General features: G+C 44.2%; 1 protein-coding gene across 15 annotated transcripts in view; it reads right to left on the reverse strand.

Annotated features, from left to right (window-relative positions):
- Window positions 1-19,096, reverse strand: part of PPFIBP1 (PPFIA binding protein 1) — a 78,576-nt gene that overhangs the window by 50,075 nt on the left and 9,405 nt on the right. For 14 of the 15 annotated variants that reach the window (XM_039379966.1, XM_039379961.1, XM_039379968.1 and 11 more), the window contains exons 1-2: window positions 5,197-5,445; window positions 1,266-1,422 (exon numbers count right to left, since the gene is read on the reverse strand). In XM_039379966.1, the coding sequence (XP_039235900.1) occupies window positions 1,266-1,329 (64 nt within the window). In that variant the 5' untranslated portion in view covers window positions 1,330-1,422; window positions 5,197-5,445. Of the gene's footprint in view, window positions 1-1,265; window positions 1,423-5,196; window positions 5,446-19,096 lie in introns of those variants that run through there. The other variant, XM_039379951.1, reaches the window with a different exon arrangement.

Below are 19,096 nucleotides of genomic sequence, written 5' to 3' on the forward strand. Positions count from 1 at the left end.
TAAATAAAAAGACCAAATCACTCCTCCACGGCAATAGATTTCAAACCCAGCAATTTGACATGGTAGCACTGACATTTGCATGTTAATAAAGAGAAAATTCTCTCATTTGCATAAACCCACAGTATGTATATTTGACCTACATTAGAAGTTGCTACATATTAAGTAAGAAGGGAAAGTATGAATTCAAGATTAAGGTTGATTTAAGTCAACCTAGCTAATTCCAACTATAATTCCAGTACACTGATTTTGTGACCTTAATTCTGTAATACCTCGGCACAATGAGATGTGTTCATGACAGACTTTCATTTGCACTGTCAACTTTTAGAAACTACAATGATATGCACCTCCATGAACTTTCATTCATTTCATCTGGCAAGCCACAAAAATCCAAGTATTCTGCTAAACTCCCTTTAAAAAAAATAAGGAGAAAAAAAATCCCCACAACAGCACAGGAGCTGATACCCCTTTGTTATATTACTTTATAGGGCTGTCCAGAGACATGGGTAAATGAAGTCTGTGGTGACTTAAACATTCCAACATCACATTTTGTTTTTATATTAAGCCTCATCCTGCCATTACTAACTCAGGCTCTTGGAAACACAAATACTTGACTGGATCCAAATACCAGTGTCTACTTACGGAAATTACTAAAGTCACAGCTTATATGTATTTTTAGAGATCATTATGATCAAACTGAATCCCCTTTACATTTGTTCCTGCCATGTGTCCTTAAGATCTTCAGGAAAACTGCAGAGAAGAGTCGTTCAAACAAACCATGCACTGTACGATTATTTTTTCCCTAAGGGGAATTATTTAAGTGGAACTATTAAAAACTTTATAACTGTGTTGCTATACTTGCAGAATTTTTTTTTCAGTTAGGGTAGCTGTTTGCACAGCTCTGCTGGAACAGGATTAAACCATTAGATTCTTGCTGCTTTGCTCCTCTGTGTTGTGTACTTTACTTTCTAACTCACTAAAAAAGCAGAGGTTGTATTCTTTGTGATGCCTCTCCTAGGGTCACTTACAATTTACAGGTACTTATAAAAAATTCACATGTTCAAGGTAGGTCCAAGCCAAATATTTGGAGCCAAAGCATTCCAATTTTGAAAAAAAAAAAAAAAAAAAGAAAAAGAAAATTCAAGTCATGTTTTAACTCTTCAGAGCTAAACCAATTACAAGCACATCCCATTCTCAGCCTGGAACTCTGTCCTCCTGAGAAGGGAGGACCCAAAAAGCAAAAGGAGCCAGCTGCCCCAAGTTTTTACCTGCTATGATGCCATCCATCTGCTCCAGAGCTGCAGCCAGCATGTCACTTGCATCACTCATCATCTTTTCTCAGGAACAATCACCAGCTACACCATAAGGAGCAAGAAAACACCGGGTGCGTGAGCTGGGTCCAAACTCTCAAGTTTGCAATTTAATCTGCAAAAGACAATTTCATTTCACTGTGTGTTCTCTGAATTCAAACATCGTTTGCTGACCAGCAGAAGACCAAGAGGTGTTCACCACCAGGCAGGAACTGGCACCAAGGAATCAAAGCTCCAACCTGATGACCCAGATGCTACTGTTGGTCAGCCCACGGCCTGCTCTGCCCACAGGTCCATGCCATTGAAATCCCACATGGCACTTCCAGGAGCTCACACAGGAGACACTTCTGTCACTAAAAGGAAGCTTCATCTCAGCAATAAACCAAGTATGTGCCTGCTATATTTTCCTCCCCAAGAGTTTGCAGGTATAGAAAAAGAGGATTCTGACCATTTGGTCAAGATTTTTGGATATCTGACAATCCAGAATTTCCAGGTATGCAACTATTTGCTTGTAGGCAGAATATCTCACATGGCCATGACTCGGTGGATTTAGTGTACAGGCAAAGAGTATCCTGCCAAGACATTGCTCTGAGTCTAGCAGATTCACACTCTAACAGTGATTGCATTTTTACCCTCAAACTCCTAAAAAGATTTTTACCTGATCTTACCCTCAAACTCCTAAAAGCCAGAGGTTGTCCCCAAAGGAGTATTTCCAGCAGAGTCTGGAAAAGCAAACATGTTGCTTGGGCAGGTGAACTAGACCTGAAATCCTGATGTGCTACAAGTTAAGCAGGTGCTTAGGAACTTGGCTGCAGTGGAGCTGCACAGGCCAGAGGAATTCCCAGTCTCTCTATCCCGGCACAAGGGACACACAAACCACCAAAATAGCCCAGATTGCCTTGGCTTTCATCTAAGGCACGTGAGACTGTTCTGCCATAAATATAGTTAGGGAACAAAGCTAAAGAAACACCAGGAAGGAAAACTTGCTTTAACCTTTGCATGCCCTGCCATTTGGGTTTTGTATTAGGCCACACTGCTGCTGACATTTGCCCCAACATAAGCAATTAAGAAAGTTTTTCACAGCATCTCTGGCAGAAGTCCTGAAAAAGAGTCTACTAAAAAACAAAGCAAAACAAAAAATTCATGGTATAAACTGAATTTTCCCTCTTGTGAGTCACCTTATTGGTTTGACCCAGCTGGGAAGTAGCTCTTATTGGAGGCTGCCAGCTGGCTTTTGCTGAAATGCTATTCTTAAAATGCCAACGAACATTTCATCTTCCATAACAACACTTGGATTACATGAAGTAGATCCAAACCCTAAGGTGACTTTTGAATGACAGCACAAAGGCAGCTGCATTTTTGACAAAGGCCTTGCTTTGTTATTTAGTTGTCAGAGTCAGAAGGGCCAAGAGAATTGAAACAGTCAAAATACCTGTAAGTTAAGATGGTGCAAATCTTAAAAAATGCTGCAGCATTGTTACTGAAGACCTTCAGCCTTCAAGAAGGAAGCCTGATTTTAAACACAATGTAAACCTTCACCTTCAACCAGTACAATATACAGATCCTACAAGACATTTGGTTTAGTGCCTGATAAAAATGAGCAGAAAATGCAGCTTTTGCAAATACATTCACTTCAACATTATTAAAGACAGTCTGTTTTTTTCTGCTTTAGGATTTTCTGGCTCTGATAATCAGGTCCTGCTCAAATATGGGTGTCTGTGAAGGCAGAGTGTGAAGATCTGTGGTGGATTTCCCTCTGAGGGCAAAGGGCACATGGAAAGTCTGGGGCTGCTGCTGCCCCCAGGCAAAACACTGACTTCCTCACAGTTTTAAGTGAAGAAGGACCAACAGTGCAAAGCAACCACAAACCTGCAACAGTCAATTAATGTCTGGGAATCAGGAGCGCCCGCAACTTGCAGAAATACTTGATGGGGGAGTAAAGAAGGCAGAAACAGGCTCTTCTCACTGGTGCCCAGTGACATGACAAGAGGCAATGGGCACACATTAAAACTCAGGAAATTCCACTTAAGACTTAAAAAGGGGGAAGGAAAAAAACTAAATAAAAAAACCCTATTTTTAAAAGTTTTGTTCCTGCAAGACTGGCAAGCACTGAAAGGGCTGCCCTTTTGAGCTCTCCATCCTTGGAGACACTCACAGCCTGCCTGGATCCTGTGTGGTGCAGCCTGCCCTGGGAATCCCTACTTTGGGCAGGGGAAGGGCTGGAGACCTCCAGTGGTGCCTTCCCACCTCACTATCAGTGTGTTCAGCGCAGGTCATGATCAAGCATTAAATACAGCATTAAATACTGAGGAGGCTGCTCAGGAAAAGCCTCCTGGAGGCTAAAAACACACAAAGGAACAGAGTGTTCCATAATCACAGGGCATCCCTGGCTTCTCATCTTCTGTCTAGGAAATACATGAGCTGGGGACAAGGAACTGCTAATTTACACTTGCATAATAAAGCCATGGCTCGTAGGCACCATCCTTGCACTTCATCCAGGCACAGTCACCCCTCATGTTTCCAAAAAAAGCACTCCTTGCTTTTCCTAAACAAAGGGTTTGTCCATGGTTGCCAAAAACCCTAGGACAGCTGTGCTGACGAGAGCAGCAGTGGCAGACAGTGGTGCCAAAAGGATCCAAGAGATCTCCAGCATCTATTCCACTCTTACCTGGCTCTACTTCCAAGGAAAGATACTTGTCAGTCTGCACAGAGCTTCCTCCACTGCTTCTGCCAAAGGAGCTATGCTGCTGAGAGCAATTTTAAGATAAAACTTACTGAAGCAAGTCCCTGCAAACACACCAATCTCCAAAAACCACTCACAGAGCATCTGTCAGCAGCCTGACCCAGCCTACAGCTGAGAAACTTGGAGAGGTGAAATGAGAAAGAACAAAAAGCCCCCAAGCCGAACAGCTGGAGATGATACAACAAAAAATCCCATTTCTCCGGTTATTTGGTCCTAAAGTAGTCATTGAAAATCAGCCTGGAATAGCACATCCTGCTCTGGCCACCTTCCCAGCACAGTGCAGCCCATCCAGCAGTCAGGAAGTAAAATTGCTGTGATAGGAAAATAATGTTGGAAGAGTCCTTCCCTGGGAAAGGCATAGAATCATTTTGGGGCTTTGCACACCATTACCAGCACATGGATGGGCAGAGAGGAAATGGGACCTCGTACCCCAGCAGACCAAAGAACCAAACTGCAGAACACCAGAACAGACAACAGACTGCAGGAGGAAGAGGGTGGGAAGAGTGGGAGCAGAGGGAGCCAAAGAAACGCAACTCACAAATCAGTGCACTACAGGAAAGAGGACAATAATAATTAAACACCAGTGGTTATTCCTTGTGCCTGCTGAAGGACATCAAGGCTGCCTGTGACTTCCCAAACTTTGAGAGGAGCCTCAGCTGGCCACTAACACAGCACGGCTTTCCCCATATGTATGTTCCATTCTTTCCTCTTAATGGCTTTCGTCTAATACATATAAAACATAAGAGAACACTCAAGACTTCGGGTTGCTTTTTTTTTCTTGGCAGTGATTAAGGAAAACCACACAGGTAACATGAATGAAAATCCATCTTGGAGGAGTGCAATAGAGTCCTTAGGAAAATAAGGAATAGCTAATGATGACAAGCAGTTTAAATTTCCTTCATCCACAAAAGTAGGAAGGGAAAAAAAAAAAAAGGGGGGGGGGGGAATCATGATTTTAAGACAGATGGATCTAAGACACAGCAGATGGATGAGATATCAAGGTGCACAGAGGAGACAGATGCATGAAATCCACCCCTGGCACAACGTCATCGACAACACACCTGAGAGGGAAGTACTGACAGTGCCCTCCCTGTCCGTCAAACCATTTCAAATAACTTCCTTGCTTTCCAAGAAAACAACACTTACCTTCCTGTGTGCACAACCAGTGCAAGATGGGGTGTGGGGGTGTTTTTAGAGAGGCTGGTCCCCCTTGTAGAGCTCCCAGCTGAACACCTTGCTCGTGCCGACAAGAACTGCTTTGTCAAGGCTATATTTACAACCCACTATGAAAAAAATAAAATAAACCACAAATGCAGCTCTCTCCACTCTCAGTTAGGATTAATCTTATCACTAGCTGGCATTTCTACAGCATCCCTGGCCAAAGAGAAGATGTAATTTGGTCTTACTTGTTTAACGTCCCTTCCTCTGGTTGGAAAGCACTAGCTGGTTGCTAGGGCTGTGCTGTTCACTTTTCAGTAGGTGGAGATTTTTTATTTTTATTTTTGAATGACATACAAACCCTCTGGCTAGAGTGCTTGTGAAGACATTTTCCAAACAGCTCACAGAGAAAACAAAATGCTGCCCTGCAAATAAACACGAGGAAAGCCAGGGGAAAAAAACAAAAACAAAAAACAAGGGGCTTTGTGAATGGAACTGCAGTCTGTTGGATGCTGCCTGAATATGGATTTCAAAATCAGATATTTAATTAAGATGGCAGACTTCAAAAAGAAGAGGGAAAAAAAAAGCACTTAAGCATTTTACATATGTAGGAAATGATAGTTTTCCCATCCAGAGGCTGCCTCTTCTCTAGATCAAACAACACACACAGAGGCATTGAGGGGCAACATCCTCAAGCCTGTTTTTGTTGTTGTTTTGGGGGTGGTCTTATCCTGGATGTCCACCTGCAAAACGCACCAGGCTTTAAAACCCAGAGGTTCCCAGAGCTTGGGAGGATCAGCTGCCAGCAGGTCTGAAGGCCAAAGGACACACCGTGCCCTGGATGTGACCTCCCTGAGGAAGGGCAGGGGCTTCCCTTTTGTCCCACCCTCCTTCCTCTCTCTGCACATGGGCTGCAAATGCTCAGTGTTGGGAAATAAAGCATCAGCTCCAGGTTTTTGTTATGACATGATGCAGTAAGAGGGATGGTTTGAGTTTCCCAGCTTTCCCATTCACACGTAAAAGCTTCTTAAGCCAGGAAATTTTGATGTACAGAACTTAAAAATCTTGATTAGGGCTTGTTAGGGAGCGTTAAAAAAGGACCCCCAAGATCAGGCTATCACCCTCCACTCTACCATGAAAGTCAAACGAAAAAGCTAAGAAATTCCAGTCATCTTTCATGGGGAGGGTTATCCTGTTCTATAGCAAAAGTAAAACCCCAGATGCTGTCAAAATCCATGTCCTGCATTCTCAGTCCTACATCTACAAGATGACTGCAGGAGAGGTCTAAAGCAACTTCTGAATTCATCTTTCTTGCCTCACGACACTAAAACAATACACCCTTAAGCAACTAATTTTTATAAAATAAAGTTCTACTTCATGAAGACAAATGTCATTTCAGACACATCTATTTGTCTTCTGGAAGGCAAGAAGAGAAACATAAACACAGAGAGGATTATCTGCAAAACACATTTCAATCAAAATTAAAAATTGTTTCAAATGAATTCAGTCTCAATCTCTGGCACAGTTTCTCATGGGATGTTTTGAAGATGCTCAACTATAGTGCCACCAGTCAGTAGCAGTTCAACACTTACTAATGAATATATTCAGATCATTTACACTAAGAGTCATTAACATTTCTTTTAATGTAAAACCAACTCCATTTCATTCCGTCCAGGTCTGAAAGAAGAAACTAAAAAAGAAAATGGATTCTTGTTGAACATATTGCATATCTTAATGGCAATAACACAGAGAAATATCTGAGCATGAGGCAGTGAGAGGAAACTAGTTAGGGCCCAGATGAGCTTTTGGCTGAGTAATTTAGACACTGCCCCCCTTTCCAGAGGTGTGGAGCAGCTGCTCTCTGCTTGATTCTTCCCAGCAGGTACCTGAGCTCTCAATCCAACAATGGCTTAACAGGCAGAGGCAGAAAGAGAGACCAGACACATCATCTGGCTGGTCCTTCCATGTCCAAGTGCTCCATTTTGGGAAGATGGTTACAAGGATCCCTGTCCCTGAAGCAGGAGCCCAGCAGTGCTGGGCTCAGCACCCTCCAAGAGCCCAAAACTCAACCATGCAAAAAGGATAAACATTATTACAGATAAAACCAACCCAAATGTTGGCAAAGGCTCACTTTAAACTGATAATGTCTATTTATTTTCATATCCATAAATAATTTTCTTTTTGAATTTGCTGAGCAGTGACATCAAAGCAATACCATTCTCCTATGATGCAGGACTGCAAAAAGGGCAACAAATGTCCCTTTGTTCCCTAAGTCCAGATCCTTTCTTTGTTCCCTGAATTTCATTATTTCTTTATTACACAACAAACATTATTTATTTCCTTTAACTGATAAAAATGAATGGAAGTACACTGAGGATAGAAGCCCATCCCACAGCATGTAAGAAACGCCTTAGGATAAAAGTTATCAGGCCACAGAAATGACTTAAAAGTATTTTGAGAGCATAAAGCACAGAAGCCCTTCCAAGATGTAACTGTTTATACCTGGGAAAAACTTATTTCAAATCACACAGCAATTTTTACTACCAACCAGCTTCGTGCATTCTGCACTTTGCCTTAAAATTTGTTAAACACATTAGTCGTAAATCAAAAGCTAAGCCTTGCCAAGACAAGCATCCTTCAGATACTCTGACTGAGAAGCATAAACAGCAAACAGCTTATATAAACACCCAAAGTCTCTGAGTCAAGGTTTATGGTTTACATTCGTCTCCCGTTACAAAGTAAACCCTTTATTTTGGTCTGCAGCACTGAAATCATTCTGCTTGCTTATCTCTGCCACCCTATTCTCCAGCAGTTCTTTTTTTTCTTCTTTTCGTGTTGCAATTGAAAGGAATTTTCAAAACTTGACAGGTTGTGTTGTTTTGTGATGCACAAGTGGGCTCTGTGATTGCTGGATGGCAGGGATGCAGCTCCTTCCCTGTACAGCAGCCCTGGAATGCCAATACCTGCCTCCAAACCCTCCTCAGACTCACTTTCACTCTTTTATCACAAGCATTTCAAGGTCAAATGGCGACTTGCAAAAATAGAAAACCCCACAGATACACTTCATTCAGGTCATTCCTGTGTCAAGGTTAACTATTTCATAATCTTCAACTACTGACTCACCTTATAGAGTCTGAGAAACAATACATTATTTTCTCACCTTTTGTTTGGGTCCTCTTATTAGAAAAACAATTGAGATATTCATTCCTCACTCCAAGACTTCTCACGCAAGCAAGGAAATGCCTCACATTCCCCAGGCAACATGTTACTGACACACTGTCACCGCAAAGGCTACAGAACAAAAGAGGCACTGTTAGGTGAGAGTCCAAAAGGTAATTCTTAAAAATAGGCTAAGAACCACCAAATCCTGAGTACTGAACTACATTTAGACACAATTTCATAGCTTGTGCCACTTTCTTTTAATGGACTGGGTCCAAGGGTCAAATTCACAAACCTCCAGATTTGAAAGGTTTTAGATTTTGGGCCTTCAAGTCTACGAGTTTCCAGATCCACCCTCTCAGTGTTGTCACTGCACAAGGCAAAAGTAGAGAGCACTCACCAGTAAATAAAATACATTCACCTTGAACAGTGTTTTAATAAAGGTCTGTAGAAAACAACAAAAAACCCAATACCTTGTAATTTTGCAGCATCAACTGTTACATGTAGAAAATCTGTGTATACATTGCATCCTCCCCCTTCTATCTGCCTCAGATTTTGCTGTCTTAAGATCTACCTTTCAGGAGTAATATGTAAAAGAAGAGTGTGGTATCTGAAGCACATGCTCTGCGTGTGAGGATACTTTCATTTTTCAAAGACTTGTGTTCTCTGAGAACTTGAAGTTGCCAGAACCACCATTGCAACACCAATAATCCCCTGATATTCCATGATTTGCCAGCTCTCTCCTCTTGGCATTTTAAAAATTAGAAAGGGTAAAATTCAACATGGTTAAGGAATTTTTTTCCCCCTCATAATGGAACGGGACTGAATTTTAAAGAGAAAAAAATATGGGGGGAAGTGAGAAACAATAATTGTAGGCCCATTTTCCCTCTGGTTTTCTCTTGTTCTCCTCAAAAGCTGATGGACCTTTTCATCTTCTCCCAAACTAAAGCCCTCTGCCAATAACTCCTGCTTGAGCTTTGCAAACAGCCTGTGTTTAGGGAATACAACTGGGAATCCAAGTCCCTGGGACTCTCCAGTCCCTTGGGCAAGCACAGCCCCGAGACTCATAACCAGGTGTCATGGTTTGAGATGGCCCCCCCAGGAGTCGGGGGCTCAGAGGTGACTGGGTGCCAGGGCAGTGTTCCCTGGAGAGCCAGTCACTGTCCATGTTGTTTGCTTCTGCTAAAAATCATATATGCACAGCCACCAGAAGCTGTTGGCAGTTCTCTGTTGGTGTCTGCTGCGTGTGGGTGGAGAAGGCCAGGGGGTGGCTGGGCTCCTTCTTTCCCCCTCCGGGGGGAGAGGGGAGCCCTGCGGCCCCCCAACTCTGCCTAGGACAGAGTTAGAGGCAGCATTTAGAGTGAGTGTTTGTGAGGGACGCGACTCACAGCACCCGAGGTAAGATGAGAGAGGTAGGCCTTGCAGCCAAGCCCTCTTCCCAGCTCCCCCTTTCTGCAGTTAAGCTGTGGAGGGGGGCCTTTTCTTTCCCTCGGCTGTAAAGTGGAGGAGAGGCTCAGCATTGGAGCAGAGTCAAGTGGACGGGCTCGTAATGAAACAGCTCGGCGCTCGGGAGAAGAATCCCAGGTGAAACTGGAGACGGGCCAAGAGGCTCGGGAGTTGCCCTGCCGAGTTTGACCGGGGGCATCCGAAAACTGACTTAGAGGAATGAAGATTCCAAACGCCTACTATGATAAGCTACACTACAGCAACAGCGAACCGAGGTATGAGACTGAGAGAGATCATACAGCAGAAATGACACACAGGACCGAGGAGAAAGGACTCAAAGCTACCTTCTTGGACTTCATGAGGAGAAAGACTTTGGCAAACAGCTGAAGGCTGGGGGGGGGGAGTGTTCAGGGGCCCCGAACACTCCCACGAGAGAGAGAGAGACTGCATTACACATCAGCCTTGGAAGGCTTCTCCTGGACTAAATTTAAAGGGAGGGGCTTAAAAGGACTGATAGAAATGTAATTTATATATATATACAGTTGCCTTTAGTTTGTATAGTATTTATTTGTGTAAATAAATGTATATACTTTCCCCTTCCCCATAGAAGCCTCTGGCCTGAAAGTTTTCTCTTTGGTGTTGGGATAAATTGTGGGAAGGGGTGGGGGGAAGCCTGGAAATTGGATTCTGGATTTCTAATGTGGCTCAAACTGCCACACCAGGGATTTCAATAACACTGGAGCAAGCAAAGATTTTTTTAGTGTCTTTTTTTCCAGACAGGGGACAAAGCGCTGTCGATTTTGGCTTGCTTTTTCAACACCCAACTTCCAGTGCCGAGAGACGAAGGTCAAAAGCCACGTGCTATCAACTTGAGGAACCAAAAAGATGTCTTCTCCATCCCATCTCAACCTGTTTTTCTTTTTGTCAGACTCACACCTCCTCACCACCCCCTCACAGAAAGATGTTTTCATGCCTTGGTGCCCTTTGCCCTCCAGCAGCACCCAAGGTTAAAAAACTCAGTGGAGCAGAGGCTGAGCTGTGCCTGGGGCTCAGAAGAGCTCACAAGACAAGGATATTAGTGCCAGGGGAATAGAAACAACCCTGGGGTGGACTGGAGGGTTCCATGGATAAGGATAATATGACCATGGTTGATACTGAAGGGTATCCACCACATGTTTAAGCCAGTCAGGTTTACAGACTCTCCAATTTTACCCCATAAACTCTCTAAAAACTCGATATCTTCCAGAGAAGTAATTCCACTGAGATATTAGAAAGAAAAGCACATGGTTGCTGAAGGAAGTTTTGGGATCTACAAATGTCCTGAAAGTTTGAACACAGAAAGGTCCTTATTTGACATGAAACATAGTAAGGCATGGAAGGGAAGCAAGGCATGGGAAAGCAGGATCACCTCACTTGGGGGTTTTTTAAGTCTGCAACAGAAGAAAAAAAAAGATCTCAGGTTGCTTAACTGTGTCGCTCCCCTCAACCTACAGATCTAATTAAACTTTCAAAAACAATAAAAGTAATTTAATAATATTTTAATTGAAAGATGCTTTTATGACATAAAAAGACCAAAAGTAACCTCACTGTTGTTTCACAGTTGCACTGGGAAAAAGTGGTTCTTGTGTAACTTTATAGTTTTCTAACTTTCCAAAGTCCCACAGTAACACATGATGGCAAGGGTGGAACAATATATGCAGGATTAAAAGCTCTGCCTAGCCCATTATTTATACATGTCTAATTAGCCCCTCCTGCACACCCCCCCCCCCTTGAGCACTAGGAACTGCTGATATAATTCCTGCAATTAAAACCTTTGATGCCAGAATCCTTCTTTGCCAAAAGGAAAAACAACAACCCCCCTCTTCCAGCACAGCTGGGCATGCTTGTACAGGAGTGGACGCCCAACCCTAAAAAAGGCTCAGATTCAAGAGCTGAACTCTCCCAAAGTTCAAGATATTTATTAGAACTTGTAATGCAGCACCAAGGACCACCGTGGACTCAACTCCAGCACAGTGACTGATGCCAAGCAGAAGTGTGGGTTTGTTCAGCCATATCCAGAGATTTCTGCTGCTCATGGGATAACGGTAAGGAACAAGTCTCACTCTGTAGCAGACTTTTGCTTTGGAGACTTACAGTGTCAGGGACACTGGCAGGGCAGACAGAAGGTGAAGGATCACTTGCCTGCCATGGTGCGAAGCTAAAACTAGCACGGAACAGTTCAATGAATGCCAACACTCATCCTTGTTTGGATGAATTAATAACCCTCAGTATTTCCATATAAATCTTCCTCTGAACATATAATCTCAAGATAAAACTTCAAAAACCTCGAGGGATCAGATATACTTAAAACAGTTATATTTCTTTGAAGTACTTTCCCTTTGTATTTCAACCACACTTCAAAGTTTTCCTGCTTACACACAAACCAAATGAGATGTCTGATGCTAAAAGAAGCAGACATTTAAAGTGTTTCACACTTTCCCAACCTTTGGGGGGCAGGGGGGCAAGACTCAGTGTTGTAGAAAGGTATATGTTAACTATACACCCATTTTCACTGTATCAGCTGGCCAAGGAGGAGTTCTTCATGTACCAAAGGTCAAACAGAAACAGGGCATCAGCCGAAAAAGGAAGGTCCTAGAACTTGTCCTCTACTACCATGCCAAAAAACCCTCACCAAAAAAAAAAACCCAAAACAAACCCCTAAACACTTTACCCCAAATAACAGAGTTAAACAGAAATAATTAAACAAATCATTACATTTTCAAATCACCACCAGCTTCCTTCAAGCCACATGAACATCTGGGGTCAAATCCTTCATGGTATATACGGAGACCTGGAGATAAGTTTTACTTGTTCTCAAGCCCTAAAGAACTTTTAAAAATGTTGATTCTTGGTTCACATATAAGAGAGCTATAAAAATAACTATTTTAAAACCTATTGCCCCTGTATTTCCCCTTTTTGGGGCTGACTATTTTTCACGTGCTTACAGACCATCACTGGAGGGACTGTTTCTGGGGGGTTACATTTCTCTCTCAATGACTACAGATTTTGTTTCCCTGGCTAAAGTTGGGAAGGGATCCTCCCTCAGAGGAGGATCTTACTCTGGTGCACATGAAAAAGCACTGAGACAAGTCTAGTCTGGGCTTGCAGAAGACACTGGTGATGCCAAGGCCTCAACCACGATGATCCTGCTGTTTAAAATGGGAAAAGTAAATCCCAAAATGGCACGAATGTTTACTTTACATATACAACAGAACTACAGCTTCAGCCCTGTTTAGGAAAAGAAACATTCCTTATTGCAGCATGTAAATCATCACACATATGCACACATAGCACAGCTCCTCTGGGGGACAGCTCACCATTTATTTAGTACTACATGGAAACAGCCTGCAGCAGAGGTGTTTGAATAGCTATGTGAGGCTGCCACTTCAGTCCCTGGACAGAAATGGGGACAGCTCTGGATCACAAATGCACTGAACTGCTCATAGAAAAACCCACTGCTGCACCCACCACTCCAGCAGGGCTGCAAAAACCCTACAAGCCAGCACCCTCCTTACAGCACGAAACTGCCACTTAGGTAGGTGGATTCAGCCACTCCAAGGATTTGCTGGTAGGATACAGCTACCATTGGTATTTTACTTCAGAGAGGTTCAGGTCTTGCTGATAAACTCTTGGGTTTTTTCCAAATCAATTACTATCATAGAATCACAGAATGGATTGGGTTGGAAGGGACCTTAAAGATCATCTCATTCCAACTCCCTGCCATGGGTAGGGACACCTTCCACTGTCCCAGGTTGCTCAGAGCCCCATCTAACCTGGCCTTGCACACTTCCAGGGATGGGGCAGCCACAGCTTCTCTGGGCAACCTGTGCCAGGGCCTCCCCACCCTCCCAGGGAAGAATTTCTTCCCAATATCCAATCTAAACCTACTGTCTGTCAGTTTGAAGCCATTCCCCCTTGTCCTGTCACTCTAGATCCCTGGAAATAGTCTCTCTCCATCTTCCTTTTGGGCTCCCTTCAGGTCCTGGAAGGCCACAATTAGGTCACCCCAAAGCCTTCTCTTCTCCAGGCTGAACAATCCCAACTCTCTCAGCTTTTCCTCACAGGAAAGGTGCTCCATTCCTTTGATCATCTTGGCGGCCTCCCCTGGACTAGCCAGACTACAAGGAAGCTCCAAGTGCTTAAATGCTACAACACTAGGACTTCTCTGAGACAAACTTCGAAGATCAGACACTCCAACTGTGTGCTCAAGTTGGCACAATTGGGTGTTCCTGTAATTCCCCCCACACTTCACACAATCATGGAATATTCTGAGTTGGAAGGGACCCACAAAGCTCATTGGGTCCAACTCCTCTATTTCATTAACCACAGTTTCCCCCCATTGGAAAGTGCATTACCTCAAAAAGTTACTGAAGGTTAGAAATTTAAAACAAGGGTTTCTTTCTACTTGTCTGAGTGTAGGATTTATTGTAATACAATCTGAGTGGAAAATACAGGTGGGTAATATTAAACTTGTTGCCTTAAAATACAAGTTTAATAGAAGTAGTGCTTTCCAAAATGAAACAGCAACATGCTCTATACAACTAATCCTGCTGTTAGAGACCTTACCCAACAGATTATCTTTTGATCTCCCAACTTTTCTTACTCCGTTTTTTAAGCTTAAGTAAAGAATCTTTGCAGAAGCCCAACTCCTTGATGTTGCGAGGTGAGAGAAAAAGAAAATAATCAGAATAATTTCAACTCTATTAAAAAAAATTTAAAAAGCATGGTCTACATGGTAGATCCTTGGGAAAGCCACTGTTTCCTCTTTTTTCATCAATTTTGGTACATTTTTGGATGAAAGTCCATCTGGCCATAAATATAACAATGTATAACAGTAATCATGACCCCAGTTTATCTAAATTCTGATTCAACATCCAACATTAAAACAAAAGGTTGCACAAGTACATTTAGAAAAAAGGAGGGGAAAAAACACCAGGAATATCTCTCTATGTGGTAACAAGCACATCTCTGGCAGTGGAGGTATCAGAGTTATGCAGTTAGTTTTTGGGGATTTGCTTTTTGCCCTTTATTCAAACTTCTGACAGTTCCAAATAGCAAGCTCTTGTTTCCTGCAAATGTCTCAAGGATCATAAATGCATTCAGGCCTCTCCTAATATTTTAATGAAATATCAGTTCCTGCTCCTGCACTCGACTTGCAGGCGAAATCTGCCGTTTTAAGGGGATAATCTTAAGCAGCTTTCTGAGAAATGTCAAGAACACTAAATTGCCATTTCTGTGCTCTGGTTTGGGTTTTTTTGTTGTTTTTTTTCCTCTCCTCTCTCTTAATATTCTACTTAAATTATCTTTAAAAAGAAAGTGGAGCTCTACCCAAGATGGAGTAATGTGATGTGCTGTATTTTACAAGATGCAAGATCTGAAGCAGTACTGTCAGCTGATTAAATACTTCCAAACAGTAGGGGTTTAATTCCCTCTGCTGCATTTTTGTGTCTCAGTATCAATGAGCTGATGTTGTCACACTCTTGACCTTTCTGTGCCCATTTCAAAGCTTCTGCAGACCTACTTTTATGTTACTCAGGCAAAAGTTGCTTATGATTTATGAAAATGTCTTTGTTTAAGGAAAAGAAACTTTAACTGCTGTTTCTACCCTGAAATACCAACCCTGTCCTCTGTCCTGGAGAGCATTCCCAGTTTTGGCTACCCTCTTCCAACTCAGCACTCTGGAGAACAGTCCCCAAATCCTGCATCCTGTGTTGATGCCACTGTGGCAATGGTGTGACTTTGGAAAGATACCACCGGCATTTGGGGCTTCTTTGCAGAGGTTGACTTTGTCTATGTTCCCCTGTGGTTTATAATCAGGTAGGACTACAGTGCTTATGCTGCCTACACTGCCTACCTCTCCTGGTACTCCAGCAGTGTGGTCCAAGGCAGGAAATTTCCATCTTAGGTGGGGTCAACAATTCTGGACCTCTACACAGCAGTCTGCCAACTCCATGCTGTGAGAGAGACACTATTTTCCTAATTCCAGCTGCCAAACTCGAGAACTCAATGAAGACAGACATAAAGGTGAAATAAACTGGGCATTAAATCAAAAGAGACAGTTTAGCTAAACCAGTCCCCCTGAAGGGCTTAGGTTAAAAGCTGCTCACCTGAGCTGGGACTCCTGTTCCTCTGGGGCCTTCAGGGCTGTTTGAATGGGTTAGCAGAGCATGTGTTCAACTACCTGTGTGAAATTCTAATCTGTGGAAACGTCTCACTCGGGGGAACTTTGCACCAGGAGGGAAAAAGACAGTGCTCCATGTGGAGATAGCATCCAGGTTTCTCTAGGAGCAGCGTGGAGCTGCACTTAAACCGTGCTCAGTGCAGGTGGATATTCAACTTGTGACTGAGCAACTGTTATCAACAACCAATGCTACACCCCCCTGCAGATTTCAAACAACTGAACTGCAAATCCTTTACAACTGGGGGAGAGGAGAATCCGGTGTTTGTTCTCACCACACTAGAATATAATGGTGCTGTTCTGAAGTCAGAAAATACCAAGTAACAACAAAAACGGAGAAACACATTCAGCCTGAGTGTCAGAACACACATGGCACCACAAGACAAGGACGTCTCTGGTATCTCTGCATCAGCAGCCTGTTCCTTGGAAGTTTCTTGTCCAAGAACTGTAACCCAGCCTGGTACTCCTTTGCTTGCAAGATCTGACAAGCTCCCAAGACGCCGGCATGGCTGCAGGCCAGCAACTCTGTGCTCCAAAGAGCCCCATGCAAATGTCTGATGAGGGGAACATGACCACACACATCTCCTCTCCTGCTGTAACGCCAGCAAGGCTCCAAACTCACTCTGGATAACACAGGAGATCGGAACTCAGCTGTATGTCAGCGCTCCATGGCGCAGATCAGGGCTGTCACAACACACCGTAAATTATACACAGCACACACCCTTAATAACACAACCCTCAGAAGTGCCTGCATGTTTTGTGGCAGCAGGATTTAACAGATGTTGACAACTGATCAGATAGCAGAGGCATTCAGGGAGACAGACGCAGGCCATAACTGCTGTTTGCTGTGTACCTACACGGCTCCTTGCTGTCACAACTGACTGCACTCACAGTCCTTCTGATGCAACAATGTCGAGGGGCTTCTATTCCCCATCCTCCCAACAGGCAGCTACTCCAGCAGCTCAAAGCAGAGCTGTCCTTGCCTTTAGTGACAGGGGATTATCACTGGCTGACAACAACCCATGGAATAGGGAAGCACACCTTAATATCACACCAAGAAACTGCCTGGCACCAGACATCTGACCTAGAGGAGCACTTGCAGGAGCCACCCAGGGCACACAATACCACAGCTGCAAATAAGGTCCCTACAGAAAATTCTAAGACAGGCTATAAAGGAGCAGGAACACACAGGTGAAGACAAGGCTGGCTACTCTAAATATTCACAGGATGCAAAGGTGTTACATTTATACACCACACACCCTGTTGATAAAACAAATATGAGAAGAGAAGGTCTCATGGAGACCTCAGAGCACCTTCCAGTATCTGAAGGGGCCTACAAGGAAGATGGAGAGGGACTGTTCATCAGGAACTCTGGTGACAGGACAAGGGGGAATGACTTCAAACTGACAGACAGTAGGTTTAGATTGGATATCGGGAAGAAATTCTTCCCTGGGAGGGTGGAGAGGCCCTGGCACAGGTTGCCCAGAGAAGCTGTGGCTGCCCCACCCCTGGAAGTGTGCAAGGCCAGGTTGGATGGGGCTCTGAGCAACCTGGGCTAGTGGAAGGTGTCCCTGCCCATGGCAGGGGGTTAGAATGAGATGATCTTTAATGTCCCTTCCAACCCAAACCATTCTATAATTCTATAAATTCCATTAGTGTCCAAATCCGCAAGGGAAGAATAAACACTATCCCATTGTTGTACCAAGAAGGACAGGGTGGGAAAGGGAAAAGGGAAACGGGAAAAGGAGCAATTGTGGAAATCTGTGCTGAGGTCTTGGACCAAAAGCAACCAAATCTACGAAGAGGCTCCTGTGAGCACTTGTAAGATGGGAGTTTGCTCCATTGCCAGACTGTTCTGGGGCTGAAGCACTGACAGACAACAATGCTCTTCCCCAGAAAGAGGTGTGGCATCTCCCACCTCTCAGATTTTCACCTCCTGCTGGGAGCTGGGAACAGACGCAAAGGGAACCAGAGTTGCCCTCAGCTCGGTTTTGGTTTTCCCAGCAACCTGATGGGGTACTCCACCCTATTTCCTGCCCCCACATGGACAGAGAGGGCTGTTTGCTGCCCAGATGGCAGAACCACAGGATGCTGCTTCACCGCTGCCCTCACCTGGAGTCCCTCAGGCACTGCAACAGCCAGGGCACACCAAGCCTCGGTCACTCGGCATCCAGTCAAGGGGGCACAGCAGCCAAAAAACCCCTGGCACTGGGCCCTGGGAGTGCAGCCAGCAATGGTTGCCCAGGTCCACAGCAGAGCCGAACTCTCCAAATATTTTGAACAGCTCCTTATCAGCAAAGCAGCTTTACACCAGCTCAGCGTTTCACAGTGTTTATAATGCGGTCCCCTTAAATTGGATTGACAGCTGAGCAGAGCCACAGCCTGAAACAGAGACAGTCTCTCTGTTGGCACAGGAGTTTTGCAGCAAGAGCCACCCAGCCTGAGATCAGAAAGTTGTACAAGCCCACATAAGTGACCAAAACAGGACCTCAAAATACAGATCCTGCCAGGTTTGTGTGACCTGTGGGTGCTTTCAGTAGTATCAGCCCTCTGTGTAAGGTCCACAGTGAAACACCAGCTCTCCTCACCTTGACTGACTTCGGACCATCAGCAGCCAGACATTTCTGCCACAGACAGAACATGAGCAACTCCCCACAAACATCCTGATCCTTGTGGCTACAACCTTCCCTCCTTCTCCACTTAGAGGTAGTACCAGAACCCACTCCAGTGGCAGTGGGGGTGTAGGGGTGTGTTTGGGCCCGGGGAAACACTGAAGTTCCAAAACTCACATCAAGTCTGCAATGAAGACATGTTCTCTTCCAATATGGGTCTTGCTGCAGATCACTCTGGTTCAGTGTCACACCATCATCATGGTGACACCAACATCAACAGGACAAGCTGGGGAAAGCCTCCACCGAAGCAACTGGGAGTTTGGGACAAAGTTCACCCACCTGCCCAGCACACAAACAGCACCTCAGCTAAAAGTTAACAGCCTTTGCCACCCATGGTGAGGGGCAAAACAAACACTGGCCACTCAGTCACCAGCCTGCAGGGAGAGGCTGCAGT

This window comes from Pipra filicauda, unplaced genomic scaffold (genome assembly GCF_003945595.2).
Source record: "Pipra filicauda isolate LSUMZ 115617 unplaced genomic scaffold, ASM394559v2 scaffold181_size1560634_pilon, whole genome shotgun sequence".
NCBI classification, from domain to species: Eukaryota; Metazoa; Chordata; class Aves; order Passeriformes; family Pipridae; genus Pipra; species Pipra filicauda.